This window comes from Mixophyes fleayi, chromosome 4 (genome assembly GCF_038048845.1).
Source record: "Mixophyes fleayi isolate aMixFle1 chromosome 4, aMixFle1.hap1, whole genome shotgun sequence".
In the NCBI taxonomy this organism is placed as follows: domain Eukaryota; kingdom Metazoa; phylum Chordata; class Amphibia; order Anura; family Limnodynastidae; genus Mixophyes; species Mixophyes fleayi.
This window is the reverse complement of record NC_134405.1, coordinates 337,819,839-337,837,782: the sequence shown is the minus strand read 5'-3', so window position 1 is coordinate 337,837,782 and position 17,944 is coordinate 337,819,839. Positions and strand designations below refer to the sequence as shown.

The window sequence follows — 17,944 nt, the reverse complement described above, 5'->3', positions numbered from 1 at the left end:
TCACCTGGGAGCCGGTCACCTGGGAGCTGTACATGCCAGTAATGGTGTCTATCAGGTTGTGAGCTTCATCAATGATCACCACCTGGTCCTTCAGCCTGATCCCGGACGCCCGTCTGGTGGAATCGTGCAGCAACATTTGGTAAGGCAGGATCACCACCTGGAAGAGTCCCCAAAATGTCACTGGAGAGGCAGATACCAGAATATAAGCCAATTACCTCCTGCTAATCATGGATGATACATAAGGAAGCATCTAGATTCTCACTAAACCAAAACACAAAAGAATATAATCACAAATATACACTTAAAGTAAATAAATAATACTAGTAAATAACACTGGTCATCACTAAAGGGTATATTCAATTGTCGGGCGGGATTGCCGAAAATCCCGCAGCGGAAAACCTAATACATGGAATACGGTAATTTGTAGCTGGATTTCATCTCACGGCTTAGGGAACTGCGAGCTGTAATTCAGCGAGTAAATTACCGTATTACAAGTTTTTCCGCGCGCGATTACCTGATTCGTACGCGGACCGCGGGATTTTCGGCAATCCCGCCGACAATTGAATACCCCCTAAATGTCCTAAAATCCTCATGTATCTTCAGTTATGAAATGTTTACATGTATGTTTGTGAATGTGATTAGTAGTTTATATAAAGATTAGATTACTGGCTCTACCTCCACACTTTAGATGAGTCCATTTCTAACTGGCCACAAATACGTGTACTTGGTCTACAGTTACCCAATCCTGACCACCCTCATTCTGTCTCTCCAGGAGTGAGGAGGCGCTAATCGACAATATGCAAAAATGTATAAATGGACGTAGGTGAGCGCTTTTTATTGCGCGTGAGCATTTTGGAAATACGTATCTTTAACAAAATAAATAAGTGTTCAGCCGAGTCTACATCTTTCCCTGAAACTCTCAACCTCTCCTTGTTAAGGCCTAGTCTTTCTGTCTCATAGATTATACACTAACTACCATTCTATTAGGCACCTTTCTCCCTCATTGCCCGCTCACCTGTGCGGCTGGTATGGCATAGCGGGTGGCATAGTATGGACAAGCTTTGACCTTCCGGGCCTGGGACACCAGCTGCTCAATGTCCTTCACCTCTACGAAGACCTCATCCCGCAAGAACTGCATTTGCTCATAGGAATAGAAAGGACATGTGAGTCGGCTTACACGTCGCTTTTTCCCCTCTGATTCCTCAACTTTCTTCTCTGAAAGGGAAGAAGAATGTCCGAAACAGGACCATGAATAGCTTGGCTAATAAAAGCAAAGGAGAAAAGGTACAAACTGCAGTACAGTTGGTTTTACATTAACAAAGACATGATCAATGTTCCAATATGTATTTGCAAAAACAAAAATAAATCAGTAATTTAAGGGAAGTAAACATATATATGAATTCAGGATGTGATCATTTTGTGTATCCACACCAGACTTTCTGACACTACTGGCGGATATTGTACACCCAAATTCTGAGCCTATAACCGCTGATAAAATCCTGCCACAGAGAGGTCGTTTACTAATACCCAGGATGTGCCGTGACCTGCACAGATCAGACAGAAGTTGGTCACCACGGGTTACTGAACATTCCCATTTTGCTACACAATTCGTTTTACACTAGTGATGGCTACAATATGCTTATGCCTATTGAAGCAACTTGTATTTTAGGTTCAGTGGTCGTTTAATAAAATAAGCTCCTACTCACCATGCTTGTTCTTCTGCATCTCCATACAGCGATCATTGATGAGCTGCGCTGTACCGAGGCGTCGCACCTCGTCATTCACACACGTGTTCTGTAGATACACGTTACATTGTGATCAGACTCCTGCTATCACATTCACGCTATTTATGTGCCAACATGTGCATAAATCATTATCAATGTATAAGAATTGTCAGTCAAAATCTGTAGTGTGTTAAGATAAGACCAGGAAGTTTCGCTTTTGCAAAAGTAGTGGAAGAGGTACTGTAATGTATATTTGTTTTGGGGATTAAACAAACACATATATACATACATACATACATATATACACATACATATATACACATACATACATACATATATACACATACATACACACACAGGAGATTTTATTTATATATATATATATATATATAAAATCTCCTGTGTGTGTATGTATGTATGTATGTATGTATGTATGTGTATATATGTATGTATGTATGTATGTATGTATATATGTGTTTGTTTAATCCCCAAAACAAATATACATTACAGTACCTCTTCCACTACTTTTGCAAAAGCGAAACTTCCTGGCTGACATATATATATATATATATATAAAGTTAGCGTTTCTGGGCTAGCAGTGACAAAGCTGGAATCTCAGTCCCGTATCCTGATGACCATGTTTCCGAAGCACCTAATCTAAATAGTACGTTTCAATGGGCTGGGTAAGATGACAACGTGTCTGTGTAGTGGAAAAAGTCCCTGTCATCTTTTTATAAACTTTTGGCTTTATTACCAGTTTCTATATAGAGATATTCCTAATCCAGACATGTGTTATGAAATTACACCTCAATGTTTAGAGTCTATTGTAATGGCTATTGTTTCCACTTCTGACTTGTAATATATGCGGCACTGCAGAAATCTTGTGGCACCTTATAAATAAAGGATAGTAATAATAATAATAATAATAATAATAATAATAATAATAATGTATCATAGTGGTTCCTTTATACAGGAGAGCCCCCAGAGATTACAGTTACATTCTAGGTTGGATTTTCCAGGAGTCGTTGGTATCTGTGATGATTTATTATCAATTTATTTCCTCGATGAGCAGAATTTGTGATTATTTAAGAGTAAAATGTGACGGCTTTAGGGCTTTGAATTTCTGAATTACTATCCAGCCAATATTTTGCCCTTTACCTGAAGAAAAACACCCCAAAACACTACAGTTTAATATAAACGGGGCTACTACTATTATAAGTTAATTTGTTAGTACAAGGAAGCCCTCGCACCTTTCCTGAGTACCAGGCTACATCCCCCCATCCTGCAGACAGGATAACCTCCACTTCTCCTTCCTATGTAATCACATGGTCAGATCCTTCAGTGTAATAGTATGATTATTAATATCATTGTGTGCACCACTGCATACATTACAGGGCGACAGAGCAGCAATGCCAAATGAGACTTCTGTACAGAGACAGAGCCATTTCTCTAACCATCCACCCAAGAATGGGAACATTATGCTAAAATGTGCTCGGCTGACGCATGGGTGACTGGAAGCGACACCTTGGAATATCTGTCACTCTCTTTATTGCCGGTGTCAGCACTTTACAAGTTTCTCATACAAAACTCAGCGTGGAGAAGCTGCCGTCCTAAGCGGGTGACTTTACTCTACATTTATGTCACCTCCTGGAGATAAAATCTTCTCTATGCAATCCAGCAGCAAAGGCCTTAATCCAAATATACTGTACTGTCTAGGGGGCCTGTATACAACATTGCACAGTTCACATAATTGTGAAATACCCAAACCTCTGCTTGTTGTTTAGATAGGACATATACTACTCTCCCATTCTCCAAGGGACCAGGTTACTTGTATTACTGTGTGCTAGCACTGTGACTACAGAAAAATAAAGGACGTGAGTAATGAAGGCCGTGTCCTGTACAGAATTTTGGTTCCTAGCTTTGAAACCCTACACAAAGAACCGCGCCGGAATATCAGGATGAGAGGAGGACAATCCCCCTGACTCTTAATATTTCACTTCTAAGGTGACCCACAATTTGCCAAATAAAGTGTAATAGCCCTGACCGACAAAGGTGAATCAATTGTTGAATTTGTAGAATCAATTGTAGATGCAAGAAAGTTATAGGACCTGATACATTAAGGCACGTTGATATGGCCTACAATTTCATGGGCAGAGAGGGGAGTGGAAGGGACGTGTGCCCATAGTCAATGTATAGTAAGGACGTGTCAATCTTGAGGGCACACACCAGTGTCCGATTCAAGCTCTGGGCATCTCTCAGGTACATGTATTTTTGTCGTATCACTTGCTCCAGCTACAGGTCAGGAGTAGGTGCCGATCACTAGTGATGCCGGATGTGTATACAGCTAGAACATGTGTTTGCAAATCAGGAGCAACTGTAACAATGCATGTTATGTACAGTACCCGTGAATAATATCCTAGTAAATGTATTTTATGGGGAATTTTTTTTATTTTATTTTTTTTAAAGTTTTGTCATTAATGACTAAATTATTAATAGGTCACAATCACTGAGTAGTTTTTTTTTCTTGTTTCTGTGCGTCCTGCTGGGACTTTATTTTTTTATTTTCCTCATACGTAGTGGACGTACCCTGCAGTGTCTTCTCTGTTAGAGCAGAGGAGACCTAGACCTGTATTCATCAACAGACGTATCGTTACATCCGCTCCTTGTTGCATACGGACGTGCGTTTGCCCGATTTATGTGCGTTTGTCTAGCGTGCCTTAATGAATCAGGCCCATAACATTTAAAGTCGCAACTAACCATAAATCAAGTTTGTCTTCTAAGCAAAAACCAAGTAAAGGGACCTGGGGAGGGGTGTGAAGATGAGGGATAGCTCAGCCAGAAACTCTCAACAAACTGTGTCATTGTATTTTTTTATATACTAAAACCGTATGTAACATAAATAACTGTGTTATATAACAAGCTTCATGTGGAGAAAGAAAAAAAAATGATGCAAAATGACCAATTTCATATCATTCTGGAGTTTAATTGATATTTCCATCTTCCTCTTCTATGGAGAAGACTGTCCATGTAGATGCTGGTAACATAGGGAGGTTTATGATTCACTACTGTAATGATCTGCCATGCCATTGGCTAGTACAATACAACAGCTAATGAGGTGCAGTCATACCGGAGATGAAAAGGAGGTTACTGATCTAATATTAGAGATCCTATGAAATCATTTTTACATATCCGTATTGCTGGGAGTACCAACATATTTACAACAATATAAATATTTCTAGTATAACAAGTCAAACCACTTAGAAAATGCTGAATTTTGGTAAGAGAAAGTTGTATGAAGAAGGTACCTGGCGAGACCCCAGAGACACCGCCCTCGTCTCTTTGCCGAAAGGACTTTTCTGCAACTCATGAACAAACTGAGAGAGCTGAGAGTGAGTCCGGCTACAGTAATAGATCTGTGTGAGAGACAACAATATATAACAGTCCCACATTACACAACAATGCTACAGTATGTGCGGCTGCAGTAATAGATCTGTGTGAGAGACAACAATATATAACAGTCACACCTTACACAACAATGCTACAGTATGTGCGGCTGCAGTAATAGATCTGTGTGAGAGACAACAATATATAACAGTCACACCTTACACAACAATGCTACAGTATGTGCGGCTGCAGTAATAGATCTGTGTGAGAGACAACAATATATAACAGTCACACATTACACAACAATGCTACAGTATGTGCGGCTGCAGTAATAGATCTGTGTGAGAGACAACAATATATAACAGTCACACCTTACACAACAATGCTACAGTATGTGCGGCTGCAGTAATAGATCTGTGTGAGAGACAACAATATATAACAGTCACACCTTACACAACAATGCTACAGTATGTGCGGCTGCAGTAATAGATCTGTGTGAGAGACAACAATATATAACAGTCACACATTACACAACAATGCTACAGTATGTGCGGCTGCAGTAATAGATCTGTGTGAGAGACAACAATATATAACAGTCACACATTACACAACAATGCTACAGTATGTGCGGCTGCAGTAATAGATCTGTGTGAGAGACAACAATATATAACAATCACACCTTACACAACAATGCTACAGTATGTGCGGCTACAGTAATAGATCTGTGTGAGAGACAACAATATATAACAATCACACCTTACACAACAATGCTACAGTATGTGCGGCTACAGTAATAGATCTGTGTGAGAGACAACAATATATAACAGTCACACCTTACACAACAATGCTACAGTATGTGCGGCTACAGTAATAGATCTGTGTGAGAGACAATAATACACAACATTACACAATGCTACAGTATGTGCGGCTGCAGTAATAGATCTGTGTGAGAGACAACAATATATAACAACCACACATTACACAACAATGCTACAGTATGTGCGGCTGCAGTAATAGATCTGTGTGAGAGACAATAATACACAACATTACACAATGCTACAGTATTTGCAAGAATACAGACATTTTCTCATAAATTGGTCGGCAGGGTAGCTACAACACTTTTAGGCGTCGAGCCCTCTGAGACTTGCCCTGATATGGAAGTTATAACTTTGAGGGTTACTGACAAATCTTTAAATGTAAACAGTCACATTTTGGCCATATTTACATAGATATCTTTAATCAAATTAACAGTGAAACATTAAACTGTCCAACATCCTACTACTATGCACTGTGGAGGCCAATATTGTGGACACTAGACAGGAGAACATTAAATTATACAAAATGATCTGTGACATCTCACTTACCTTAGTCACATGTTCTTCTTCCACATCATCATCATCCTCATCTAGCCTGTCAGGAGATGAGAAATAAAAAAAACACAATAAACTAACACTACAGCATAACACACAAAAACCCTGCCAGACATTTGAGAAGCAAATCAAAAACATTCTATCGCTATTCATGCTCCATCATAAAACGTGACATATGGGTCACGCCGGGTCCATGCCTGAACATCTCACTTCACATGTAACTACGTCAGATACGATACAGCCCATGTCAGATCACCTGGGCGCCTGCACAGTAATTGTTTACATTACATTCACAGGGGAATTAGTCAGCAAAAAAAATCTAAATGAGTAATTTTTCCTGCCACTGTTAAGCTTGATGTGTCATGTTCTGAGTCTACAGTGAGCTGCCATTTTACTTGACCGCAGATCTCAGGTGAAGTAACATGTTACTCATATAGGGCTAAACAGCTAAATGAATGTTAATAAAGAAAACATATTAGGACCATCTCCCACATAATATAATGACTAGAGATGTCTGTATGTGGACAAGCTGAGATATGTAATGTGCTCTACACTCCGGCTTCAATCCCATTATCGGCCCAACAAATTATGTGCGCAGCACGATGTATAAATAATATAAAAGTCATATAAATGCACAATAAAAAAAACAGTAAATAAATGATAAGATAAAAAAAAGTATGAGGCCTACTACAGCAATGACAGTGATTTAGTTTTATTGAACAGGAGAAATGCATTTACTGTTAAAGAAATTAATGCCACGGTCCCTCTATTCCCCAATAGGAAAAGGTATTAAAATATTTATCAAATAAATCAAATAAAATTTTAAATGTGAAGGACACAGGACAGGCGCTAACATGTAGTGTCGTACGTTGCTGCTTTTCTTGTGTCCTCGTCACTCTCATATTCTACGAGGACCAGCTCTTCCTCTCCTTGTTCTAGGGCTGGACCCTCTCCGCCAGAGGACAGCATCTGCTGACTGAGCTGAAGAAGTCGCACGGTCTCATCCTCTTCCCTCTGGAGACACAGAAGGAGACCGAAAGCTGAAATACAGGATCCCGCAGGACCATCCACACATCTAGGCTGCAGAGGGGAGAGATCTGCACTCATGTAGGAAGTGTGACATAGTGAGAAATAAATGGATGTAAAGCGAAGTGTAAAAGCCTCTGAGATTGAAGACATGTTCTCTGAACTACAAGCTGCATAGATTGTTTTGGGTCAGAATCCAATTAATAAGATGCTGATGGAGCTTCAGCTTCAGGACTCTATAAAATATGCATAATATATCCAGATTAAATAGAAATGACTTAGGAAGCAAAGCATTGAGACTTAATCCGCTCAAAAATTCTCTACCTATGTTTTAAAATGATGGGGGAAGGGGCTTAATTACAGTATAACAATTTCTGGGGAAGAAAATGCCTTAGCCCCCATCGCAGACATATTTTGTTGGCTGAACCGGTATTAAGGCTTTCAGTTGAGACGCTGCATTTTCTTGAATATCTATTTAGCACACAGAATTGCAGCAGGCGATGGGGAATCTCTAATCACTGGGGAAGTTCACGTATTATTAACATCATGCAAACAGGAAAAGGTCAAACTAGGCACTTGGTCAGAGTAGGCCGAGCTACACTGCCAGATGTGCAAACACTGATGTCCATTAAGAATAAGAACCACTAAAATCCACATATAATCAATATCTCTACCAAGAGTTTAATGGATATTAAGTTAAAAACCCAAACAAGAAAATGTCTCCTATGTCAGTAATACTACTAAGAATTATATAGGGGTGAATTCAATTCCCCCAGAACTTAAACTATTACCGTTATTATGGTAATAGTGCGCGTAATAACGCTATTACGGTAGTTCTGATGCCGGCTTTTTGCTCGCAGCAGAAAGCCGGGTTAATATTACTGTAATAACGATAATATCTATAAGGCTGCGGTACTTCTGGGGGAATTGAATTATAGGGGGGAATTCAATCTCCCCCGAATACCGCTGCGCTAAAACTATTACCGTTATTGCGGTAGTTTTAGCCCGGCTTTCAGCTCAGGGAGCTGCGAGCAAAAAGCCGGTATTAGAGATACCGTAATAACGGTTATTACGCGCACTATTACCGTAATAACGGTAATAATGCACAGGCCGCGTTACTTTTAACAGTAACGCGGCCAATTGAATTCCCCCCATAGAGTGAATATCTCAATTACAGGATAAAGTGCAAATTGCCAATTATATATCATACAATTATAATGTAACAAACTATTAGAAGAATTAAGGTAATGGTATTTGAACACTCAATTGTTTACTGCTGTTGTTACAATGCCACCTAGTGGCAGACCTAGGTTACCACAAGTAAAAGCAAATACCATTAAACATCAAATGATTGCTCTCGCTGAGTACAAGCACAATTAATGTATTTGAGGGAGATTTCTAAGAGGGAAGGGTAGGACCATTTCAGCTGTAGGTGGAAAATGACTGGACTAAAGCCACAGTTGTCCAGTAATGAGTCACTAAACACTCCATAATAAAACCAGTACCAGCCCTTTGAAAGCAGCAATGGTATTTATAAACCTTTATATATAGTGCCTATATATTACACAGCACCTTACAGAGGATACTGTTGTCCTGCAATGCCGCTACAATGATATTAACCTTTGCTGACTGTCCTGTATAGGCTAAATGAAAAGAGACATTCATGACTATGCTTTGGCTTTTTAAAAAGGAAAAACATTAAAATGACTCCTTCATACAGTGAAGATGCTAACAGGGCAGTGTGTAAACTGAACCCAGGTCACAGATTCATATTCTTACAGACAATGGGTTATCCACTGAGCAGGGGGAGGAGGCACAGACAAGATGCTGATCTCCAGGACGCCTTAGAAATGGTCAGACTATAAGTAGTCTGTTTCTCTTACATTACAGCTCTCACCTTCCTCTTGGAAGCAAACTTCAGCTGATTGTTGTGTCGCATCTGCTCCAGCCGCTCCTCTCTGCGCTTCCTTCGTAGCTGTTCCTCCTAAATAAAGAAAGATAATGCTGAGGATTATAGGGAGACAGAGCCTATATAAGGTCAGGCATTTTTACACTATTTTTCTAGTCTTCAATAAAATCATAGATAGACTGTCCTGCACAGAATGGTGGATATCTCTGCATATCTGTAGGTTGTCCTGCACAGAATGGTGGATATCTCTGCATATCTGTAGGTTGTCCTGCATAGAATGCCGGATATCTCTGCATATCTGTAGGTTGTCCTGCACAGAATGGTGGATATCTCTGCATATCTGTAGGTTGTCCTGCATAGAATGCCGGATATCTCTGCATATCTGTAGGTTGTCCTGCACAGAATGCCGGATATCTCTGCATATCTGTAGTTTATCCTGCACAGATTGGCGGATATCTCTGCATATCTGTAGGTTGTCCTGCATAGAATGGCGGATATCTCTGCATATCTGTAGTTTATCCTGCACAGATTGGCGGATATCTCTGCATATCTGTAGGTTGTCCTGCATAGAATGGCGGATATCTCTGCATATCTGTAGGTTGTCCTGCATAGAATGGCGGATATATCTGCATATCTGTAGGTTGTCCTGCATAGAATGCCGGATATCTCTGCATATCTGTAGGTTGTCCTGCACAGAATGCCGGATATCTCTGCATATCTGTAGTTTATCCTGCACAGAGTACCGGATATCTCTGCATATCTATATATCTCATTGAGTGAGGCTTCAATGGGTTAGATCACTTCTCAGATTGTATTCTCTCCACAAAGAGATTTACAAAACACTGAGGCTGGGCAGAAACGCCCCCTTCTCTCCCATAAACGTATGGCCCTATCTAAACAACGTGGGGGTCTGATGCTTCCTAACTTAACTCACTACCATGAGGCTTGTATATTGAGTCACCTGCGGGATTGGGTACTCCCCCCTACCTCTAAGCCATGGGTGGATTTGGAGAGAGCATTGTGCCCTAGCTACCCGTTGTTGGACCTTCTATGAACACCCAGGCCGGTCCGCCCATCTGTTGTGTATAGGTTACGGTCCATCTCGGATGCCATGCAGGTGTGGGATAGAATCATTGGGCTGCATGCCAACTTTGTACTCCCATCTCGTAATCTCTCTCTCCAGGCAGTGGGTCAACTCATCCCAGATCTAAACCTTGCTGTTTGGAAAGCCAGAGGGATTTCTTCAGTATCAGATTTGTTTGCCCAAGACCTTTTTCTTTCCTTTTCTCAACTCCAAGATCGATTTAGCTTGCCATCCTCAGAAACATATAGATACTTGCAAATCAGACACTGGGTCAGAACTGTCTCTAGGACCCCCTACTCTCTTACTTCACTTCCATCATCTGTTATAGATAGACTGACGAAGAGTAGTAGTAGTAGTAGAGGTGGAATAACGTTTTGGTATCACTACATGTACTCTCTGATCAGGTCAAACATCTCAACCGGCTGTACCTTACCCCGGAGCGGCTACACAGGTTCTGGCCAAATCAATCAAAATTTTGCTGGCGCCAATGTACCCAAATAGCTGATATTTTCCATGTTTTCTGGTCTTGCCCAGTGATTCGGCCGCTGTGGGGCGAGGTATTTGTTTTGATCTCAACTGTCTTAAAGACTCCTGTTGCCCTAGACCCAGCCCTGGCTCTTTTCCATGTCTACCCGACTTCCATTCCGAAGCACGATCGCTACCTCTTGGGCCATATATTGATAGCTGCTAGAGCAGCAATAGCACAAAACTGGAAGTCTCAGGCCCCCCCCACCACTACCCGAATCATCTCTAAGATACAATATAGCTTTGAGATGGAAACAACAGATACGCCCTATTCCTCATCTGCATCAGCTCCCATCATGAGATGGTTTAGGTGGCATGAATACATCACAGATGGCCCTGGGGCTCCTCAAGATACTCCCGACTTCCCAGTAGCTCATTCTCCAGCGGCCCTCATAGAACCCCCCAGCCTCTCGATCAGCTCCAACCCCCTGATACCCCTTCCATGGTAGAATCATCTTCGAGTGGTCAAAATGAAGGTTGATATGTCTTGCTGTATCATTTCTTTTCTCTTTCATCAGTAAATGTTAAATGTACATTGTTTATATAGTGTGCCTTATTTTAATAGAGTGATTCCTCTCCCCCTGCGCGGGGACCCCCTATGTGTTTTCCTTTGTTTGTATCTCTCTCTTCCCTTTTTTTTTTTTCTGTACCCCATATATCTTTGAAAATGTTCAATAAAAATATTGATGAAAAAAAAACAAAAAACACTGAGGCTGATGTGCAGTTGGATGTTATTATATTTGCTTTATATATATATTTCTGTACTGTACAGCCATGCCAAAAAATTGCATGTCTGCATCCAGATTTTTAGGCATCTTACACGTACATCTTCTTACATCTCAAGAGAAGGAACGGGGCAGACATGTGTCGGCCAAGTCCAATAAGGGCATGTTCATGTAATTGTGACTCAATTTGATGTTTTAGGAGTATATCTTTTGCAGGAGCTGGTGGGCTGCTACAATACACAATGGTGACAATCACAGCACAATATAGCTGCTTCTGATTCCTCCAGTTAATAGTACTTAAATAATAAGCATCATGGTTGTCTATTCGTATTACTTAAATCCATTTGGGCTACTGCAGTAAGGAAGATTGCCATTTCATTTTGAAAGGAGGAAAACAACAGATGTTATTTAATTTAACTTGATTTCATTTTTATTTAATGTCATTTAATTTAATAGAATTTGTATTTGTATTAGAACTTAATTACATTTTATATTGAAAGTGTGACTTCTGCATGTATTAATAACTGCCCAGACATTATTCTCGCGTGTGTGTGACACTTCATTACATTATTATATTGTGTACAAATAAGGTAATACAACTTTATGATTGACACTGTCCAGCCTCTACGCTTTCTCTACAGCATGGCGGAGCGTAAGTATACCCCCATGTACACCAGATGCACAAGTACCACTGTAATGGACGAGCTGCATCCGACTGAACAAATGCACATGAATGTGCCCCTTTGTTTTGAAGTTTTAGCTTCTCTCTGACCATGCATTTTTCCCGGGTACCTCACTAGTTACAGCACCATTACCAGGTTTTAGGGCTGGGACGGAAGATCGACGTGACATCAGCTGTTACACTGGAGGCTTATACAGATTAACCCGGCTAGTCAGTGGTTAGAGATCTAGACACTGGTGGCAGTAGGGTAGGTGCTTGTATGATCGAAACTACTCCAAATACAGGTGAGAACTAAAACTTAATTTTAGCTACCTTGTACCCGTAAGATGCTAAGTAGAGAAATCACATCTGTCTGGTCTGGTTTTCCTCACTTATAAGCACTTCAATTAATTAATTAAGTCCAGGATGAAATAATCAAAAATGGATTGGGAAACACTGTGTCAGACCAGGCCTCTATGATGTAACGCGTCAGAGGGATGTCTGTATAAACAAATACTTATTAGAATGTTCCGTCACCTGACAAACCATAAACCGTTTTATAGAAGCCGCACTGTACTATCCAAGATGCTGTGAAATGGGTTTTGTACAATACAATGTATGAGCTCTAGAGAAGCACTTTCCTCGCAGAAGTGAAGGCAAACGCTAATAAGGAGCATGATAAACAGCTTGGCAGTAGGATGTATTATTAACATTTCAGGATCAGGGGCTTGGAACAAATTATTAAGGAGAACCCTCTAGCAGAAAGAGGATAGTTCAGTAAGTTGTATTTAAGATACTTTTGTTGTAACTCATGTCACGCCAGTGTGCCACTTACATAAGGCTATAGTAAGACAAAGCAAGATAAAAAATGAACTGGTAATATCTTGTGTGTTAATCAAATGTATGTAAACTTTGCTATTTACTTATCTTGTAGCTGTACTTCCCCAGCTGCCTGTGACCATTTGGAAGTATAAATACAGATCGTTATTTGGAGTAAAGGTGCAATAAGCTGAAAAACATATTTTTCTTAGATGTATTTTGGTAGGGCTGTTAGTGTAACTGTCCTGTGAGTGCAGACGATAGTAAATGTATAAGGAGCAGCCACTGACATTCCAGGCAGGCTGCTTGGTATAAGGTGCTACGATCTGCAGAGCACATGACTGTATCTGTAACTCTATAAGTAGGAGGCGGAAGGATGAGACATGAAGACAGGAAATAGGCCGCTCACCTTTATCTTGTTCTTCATGTCCATTTCCTCCTTCTTGGACAGGAACTGTGTGATCCAGTCAGGCTCTGTAGAGGGCGTGGAGATGTCAGTCTCTTGGCTCCCCTCCTTTTCTGTCTCTCCTACACCCAGCATCCGTGCCTCTTCCTGACGCTTCTTTTCTTCAAAGTCCCGCAACCAGGCCAGAGACCCGCAAATCAGACTCAGTGACTTACCCTGGAACAGGGGGAGATACTCACATAATAAGATTATTCTAACCCACTCAGAACCACCCGCACCTTTATTCTCCCCTCCAAATTAACTGAAGGCATTTCCCCATCCTAGCCAGGTGCTAAAGGTGGACTTGTTTGTAACCAAGTGGACAACCACCACCAAGTTGGCAGTAAAACTACCCAAGGTATTAAGCTATTAAGTGTCACTGAAGACGATTCACAATTACAGAGCAGTCTGGGACTTATTGATCTACTCCACAGATCAGGGACTGCTGTTTCCTAATAGATTATTTTCACCCCAATCACTATTGGACCAGGGATTTGGGATAACAGCAGCTGGTGGGTAACAGTAATCTTGTTTGGGAGAAAGGGAGCACCCTCACAACACTTGGGGGTTAAATATCCCCTTACTGCCTTTTTTATTGCACTCATTCTGTACATTGAAAAATAATTTAAAAACACGGAGATTTAAAAAATTCCTAAAAGGGGTTTTAGACAACTTTAATTTACTGGCTTGTGCATGTGACCCAGCGACTAACTAAATATATTCCTGTAGCTCACTGGCTTTCCTCCTTGTTTTTCAGCCATGTCTTTACGTGAGCAGGCAGGGTGGTTTATTTTCATTGCCATGATAACACACAGCTGCTCTCTCGAATCGGGAACTGTATTCTAATCTAGGAAAGTTGATATAAACAAATCTGCCTGATGATAAGAAGATGGCAGACAACGCAGAAAAAAGCCAGACATAAAAGAAATATATTTAGAAAAAGGTGCATGATGCATATACAAGCTGTCATACCTCAGCTATCATTAACTTCACCATTGTGCAGGGAGTTCTCCTATGTCTTCTCTCAACTCAGCGGAGAACGGGACAAAACATTGGGAATGGCTTATATATAGATCTCTATTTATACACTATATGGACAAAAGCATTCAAACGCTTCACCATTACACCAACTGGGACTGTAATGAGATTGTATTCAAATATATATACTTTAATATGGAGTTTGTAATCCTTTTGCAGCGATAACAGCTTCCACCCTTCTTGGAAGGCTTCCCAAAAGATGTTGGAGTGTTTCTCTGGGATCATGTGCCCATTCATTCTGTAGAACATTTATGAGGTCAGGCACTGATGTTGGATGAGAAGGACTGACTCGCAATATCCGTTCAAGTTCATCCCAAAGGTGTTCGATGGGATTGAGGTCGGGGCTCCGTGCGGACCAGTCAACTTAAAAACCGAACTCATCTTTGTAGTTCTTGCTTTGTGCACTGGGGCACAGTCATGTTGGAATAGAAAAGGGTCTTTCTCAAACTGTTGCCACAAAGTTGGAAGCATAGCATTGTCCAAAATGACTTGGTATGCTGAAGCATTAAGATTGCCCTTCACTGGAGAGAAGGGACCTACCCCAAACCCTGACAAACAGCTCCATACCATAATCCCTCCTCCACCAAACTTCACAGTTGGCATAATGCAGTCAGACAGGTAACGTTCTAACGGCATCCGCCAAACCCAGACTCACCCATCTGACTGTCAAACAGAGAAGCCTAGTTCGTCACTCCACAGAACACGTTTCCACTGCTCCACAGTCCTGTGTCGTTGTGCTTTACACCACTCCATCCGACGCTTGGCATTGGTCTTGGTGATGTGAGGCTGCATGCAGCTGCTCGGCCATAGAAACCCATCCATTAAGCTCCCACTGCACAGTTTTTGTACTTACATTAATGAAAGTGGGAGTTTGGAACTCTTCAGATATGGAATCAGCAGAACGTTGGCGACTTTTACGCACCATGCGCCTTAGCAGTCGTTGACCCAGCTTTGTCCATTTTATGTGTTCTTCCGTGGATCTTTGGGGCTGAGTTGCTGTTGTTCCTAAATGCTTCCACTTTCTAATAATATCACTTACATTTGACCGTGGAATATCCAGCAGGGATGAATTTTCACCAACTGTCTTATTGCAAAGGTGTCATCCTACCACGATTGACGTCACTGAGCTATTAAGAACGACCCATTTTGTATCACAAATACTTGCAAATGGAGACTGCATGACCAGGTGCTTGATTTTATACACCTCTGGCAAAGGGTCTGATTGTAACACCTCAATTCAATTATTAACAAGTGTGGGCAAATACTCTTGTCCATATAGTGTGTGTGTATATATATATATATATATATATATATATATATATATATATATATATATATATATATATATATATATACATACATACATATATATATATACATACATACAAGTTACCCCGTGCATGATACTCATGCATTTTTTTGTCAAATAATGTCAGTATACCAAATTTCAGGTCATTCGGATGAGCCCCTTCTGAGAAAATAGTTTTTTCCACAGACACACACACACACTCCGCTACACATGCAGGGGCGGATCTAGAAAATGTTTGTTCCCCGGGGGGATGTTAGTGCGGGGCGATTTAGGCCCCGCCCCCTTTCCGACTTCTGAGGCTGCCGGGGGCTGCACAGTATGTGCAGGTCCGCTCGGCAGTGCCAGGCAGGGACAGTGTGCTGCCCGGCTGCTCTGATTGTGTTTAAAACACAGCAGCACACTGTCACTGCCAAACGGACCTGCACATACTGTGCAGCCGTCGGCAGCAAACCCCTGCTAGGGGGGGCAATTGCCCCGATCGCACCCCCCTGGATCCGCCACTGTACACATGTGTGTGTCCATGAGGTAAAATTACCTCACGAAAATGAGTTTGACCCCTCAACTCGTCAATAATGTCAGTATACCAAATTTCAGCCCTTTTTGAGGTTTTTTTTCCCACACACACTAAGGGCTAGATTTACTAAGCTGCGTGTTTGAAAAAGTGGGGATGTTGCCTATAGCAACCAATCAGATTCTAGCTATCATTTTGTAGAAGGTACTAAATAAATGAAAGCTAGAATCTGATTGGTTGCTATAGGCAACATCTCCACTTTTTCAAACCCGCAGCTTAGTAAATCTAGCCCTAAGAATTTAGTAGGTCAGTTAACCCGTGCATGATACTCATGCATTCTAGTCAAATCAAGCTACTTAAGGTGTTAAAAACTCCCCACTGTCACCCCCGGCAACCACCAACCACTCCCAACTGTCACTTCTCCTTCAAGAAATATATAGGTCAGTGTATAACTCCGCCCAGCAGGTGGCGCTGCAGCTTGGGTTTTTTTTTTTTTCACACACACAGACAGACTAACACACGCCACTAGACATTTATATTATAGATACACACTTTAATTTCTCTTAAAAACACTCTGGTTTGGAATTAGTCCTAAAACAGTATAGAGCAAATGCTTCCTTTCTGTCTGGGTCTCGTACAATCCTGCACACTCTTGCTAAAGAATCTATTAGGAGTTTTCAAACATTATTTTAACTTCTTGGTTATACTTCTTTATTTTCCTAGCATGGTTGTGTTTATTAGCCATATATTTATGTACACATAAGAAAACACAATTGTCTCGAAGAGATAATTATGTGAGAATATTATATACATGTATATCTCTAACTATCAATTCAATGCTACGGAAACTGGTTTTCCTGTACAGTACAATCACTTACATAGTAAGATCTTACAAACAGTATAAAACACACCCAGATCAGGTCGGGTTTATTCCTGGCCGACAGGCCTTGGATAACACAAGATGAGCCATCAACCTCATCCACTCTAATCATGTGCTCTAATCTTTAATTATAGAACTTGACGCTGAGAGAGCTTTCGATCGTATCTCATGGACATTCATGTCTTGATTTCTGAGGTCTATGGGGTCACTGGCAAATTTCTTGACGGACTATTAGCTTTATACCAATCCCCTAGAGCAACGGTATTGGCCAATGGAGTTACTTCATCTCCTTTTCTAATCTGAAATGGAATGCGGCAAGGCTGTCCCCTCTGGCCCTTAATATTTGCATTATTAATAGAGCACTAAGTTGCAAAAATTCAATATTGTGTCAATAAGGTTGGCTTCCACATCAATAAGTTTAAACAAAGCTATTTTAGGAATTAAGGTAGGGAAGACAGAACACAAAATATCCTTGTACGCAGATGACATTCTCCTGACTTTATCTGATCCGTATACAACATTACTTCCGTTTCC

General features: G+C 40.9%; 1 protein-coding gene across 4 annotated transcripts in view; it reads right to left on the bottom strand.

Moving 5' to 3' along the window:
• DDX11 (DEAD/H-box helicase 11) overlaps positions 1–17,944 on the bottom strand; it is a 47,053-nt gene that overhangs the window by 21,374 nt on the left and 7,735 nt on the right. For 3 of the 4 annotated variants that reach the window (XM_075210583.1, XM_075210582.1, XM_075210586.1), the window contains exons 3-10: positions 13,637–13,849; positions 9,402–9,488; positions 7,347–7,492; positions 6,473–6,518; positions 5,030–5,137; positions 1,707–1,794; positions 1,016–1,215; positions 5–157 (exon numbers count right to left, since the gene is read on the bottom strand). In XM_075210583.1, the coding sequence (XP_075066684.1) occupies positions 5–157; positions 1,016–1,215; positions 1,707–1,794; positions 5,030–5,137; positions 6,473–6,518; positions 7,347–7,492; positions 9,402–9,488; positions 13,637–13,849 (1,041 nt within the window). The remainder of the gene's footprint in view (positions 1–4; positions 158–1,015; positions 1,216–1,706; positions 1,795–5,029; positions 5,138–6,472; positions 6,519–7,346; positions 7,493–9,401; positions 9,489–13,636; positions 13,850–17,944) is intronic. The other variant, XM_075210584.1, reaches the window with a different exon arrangement.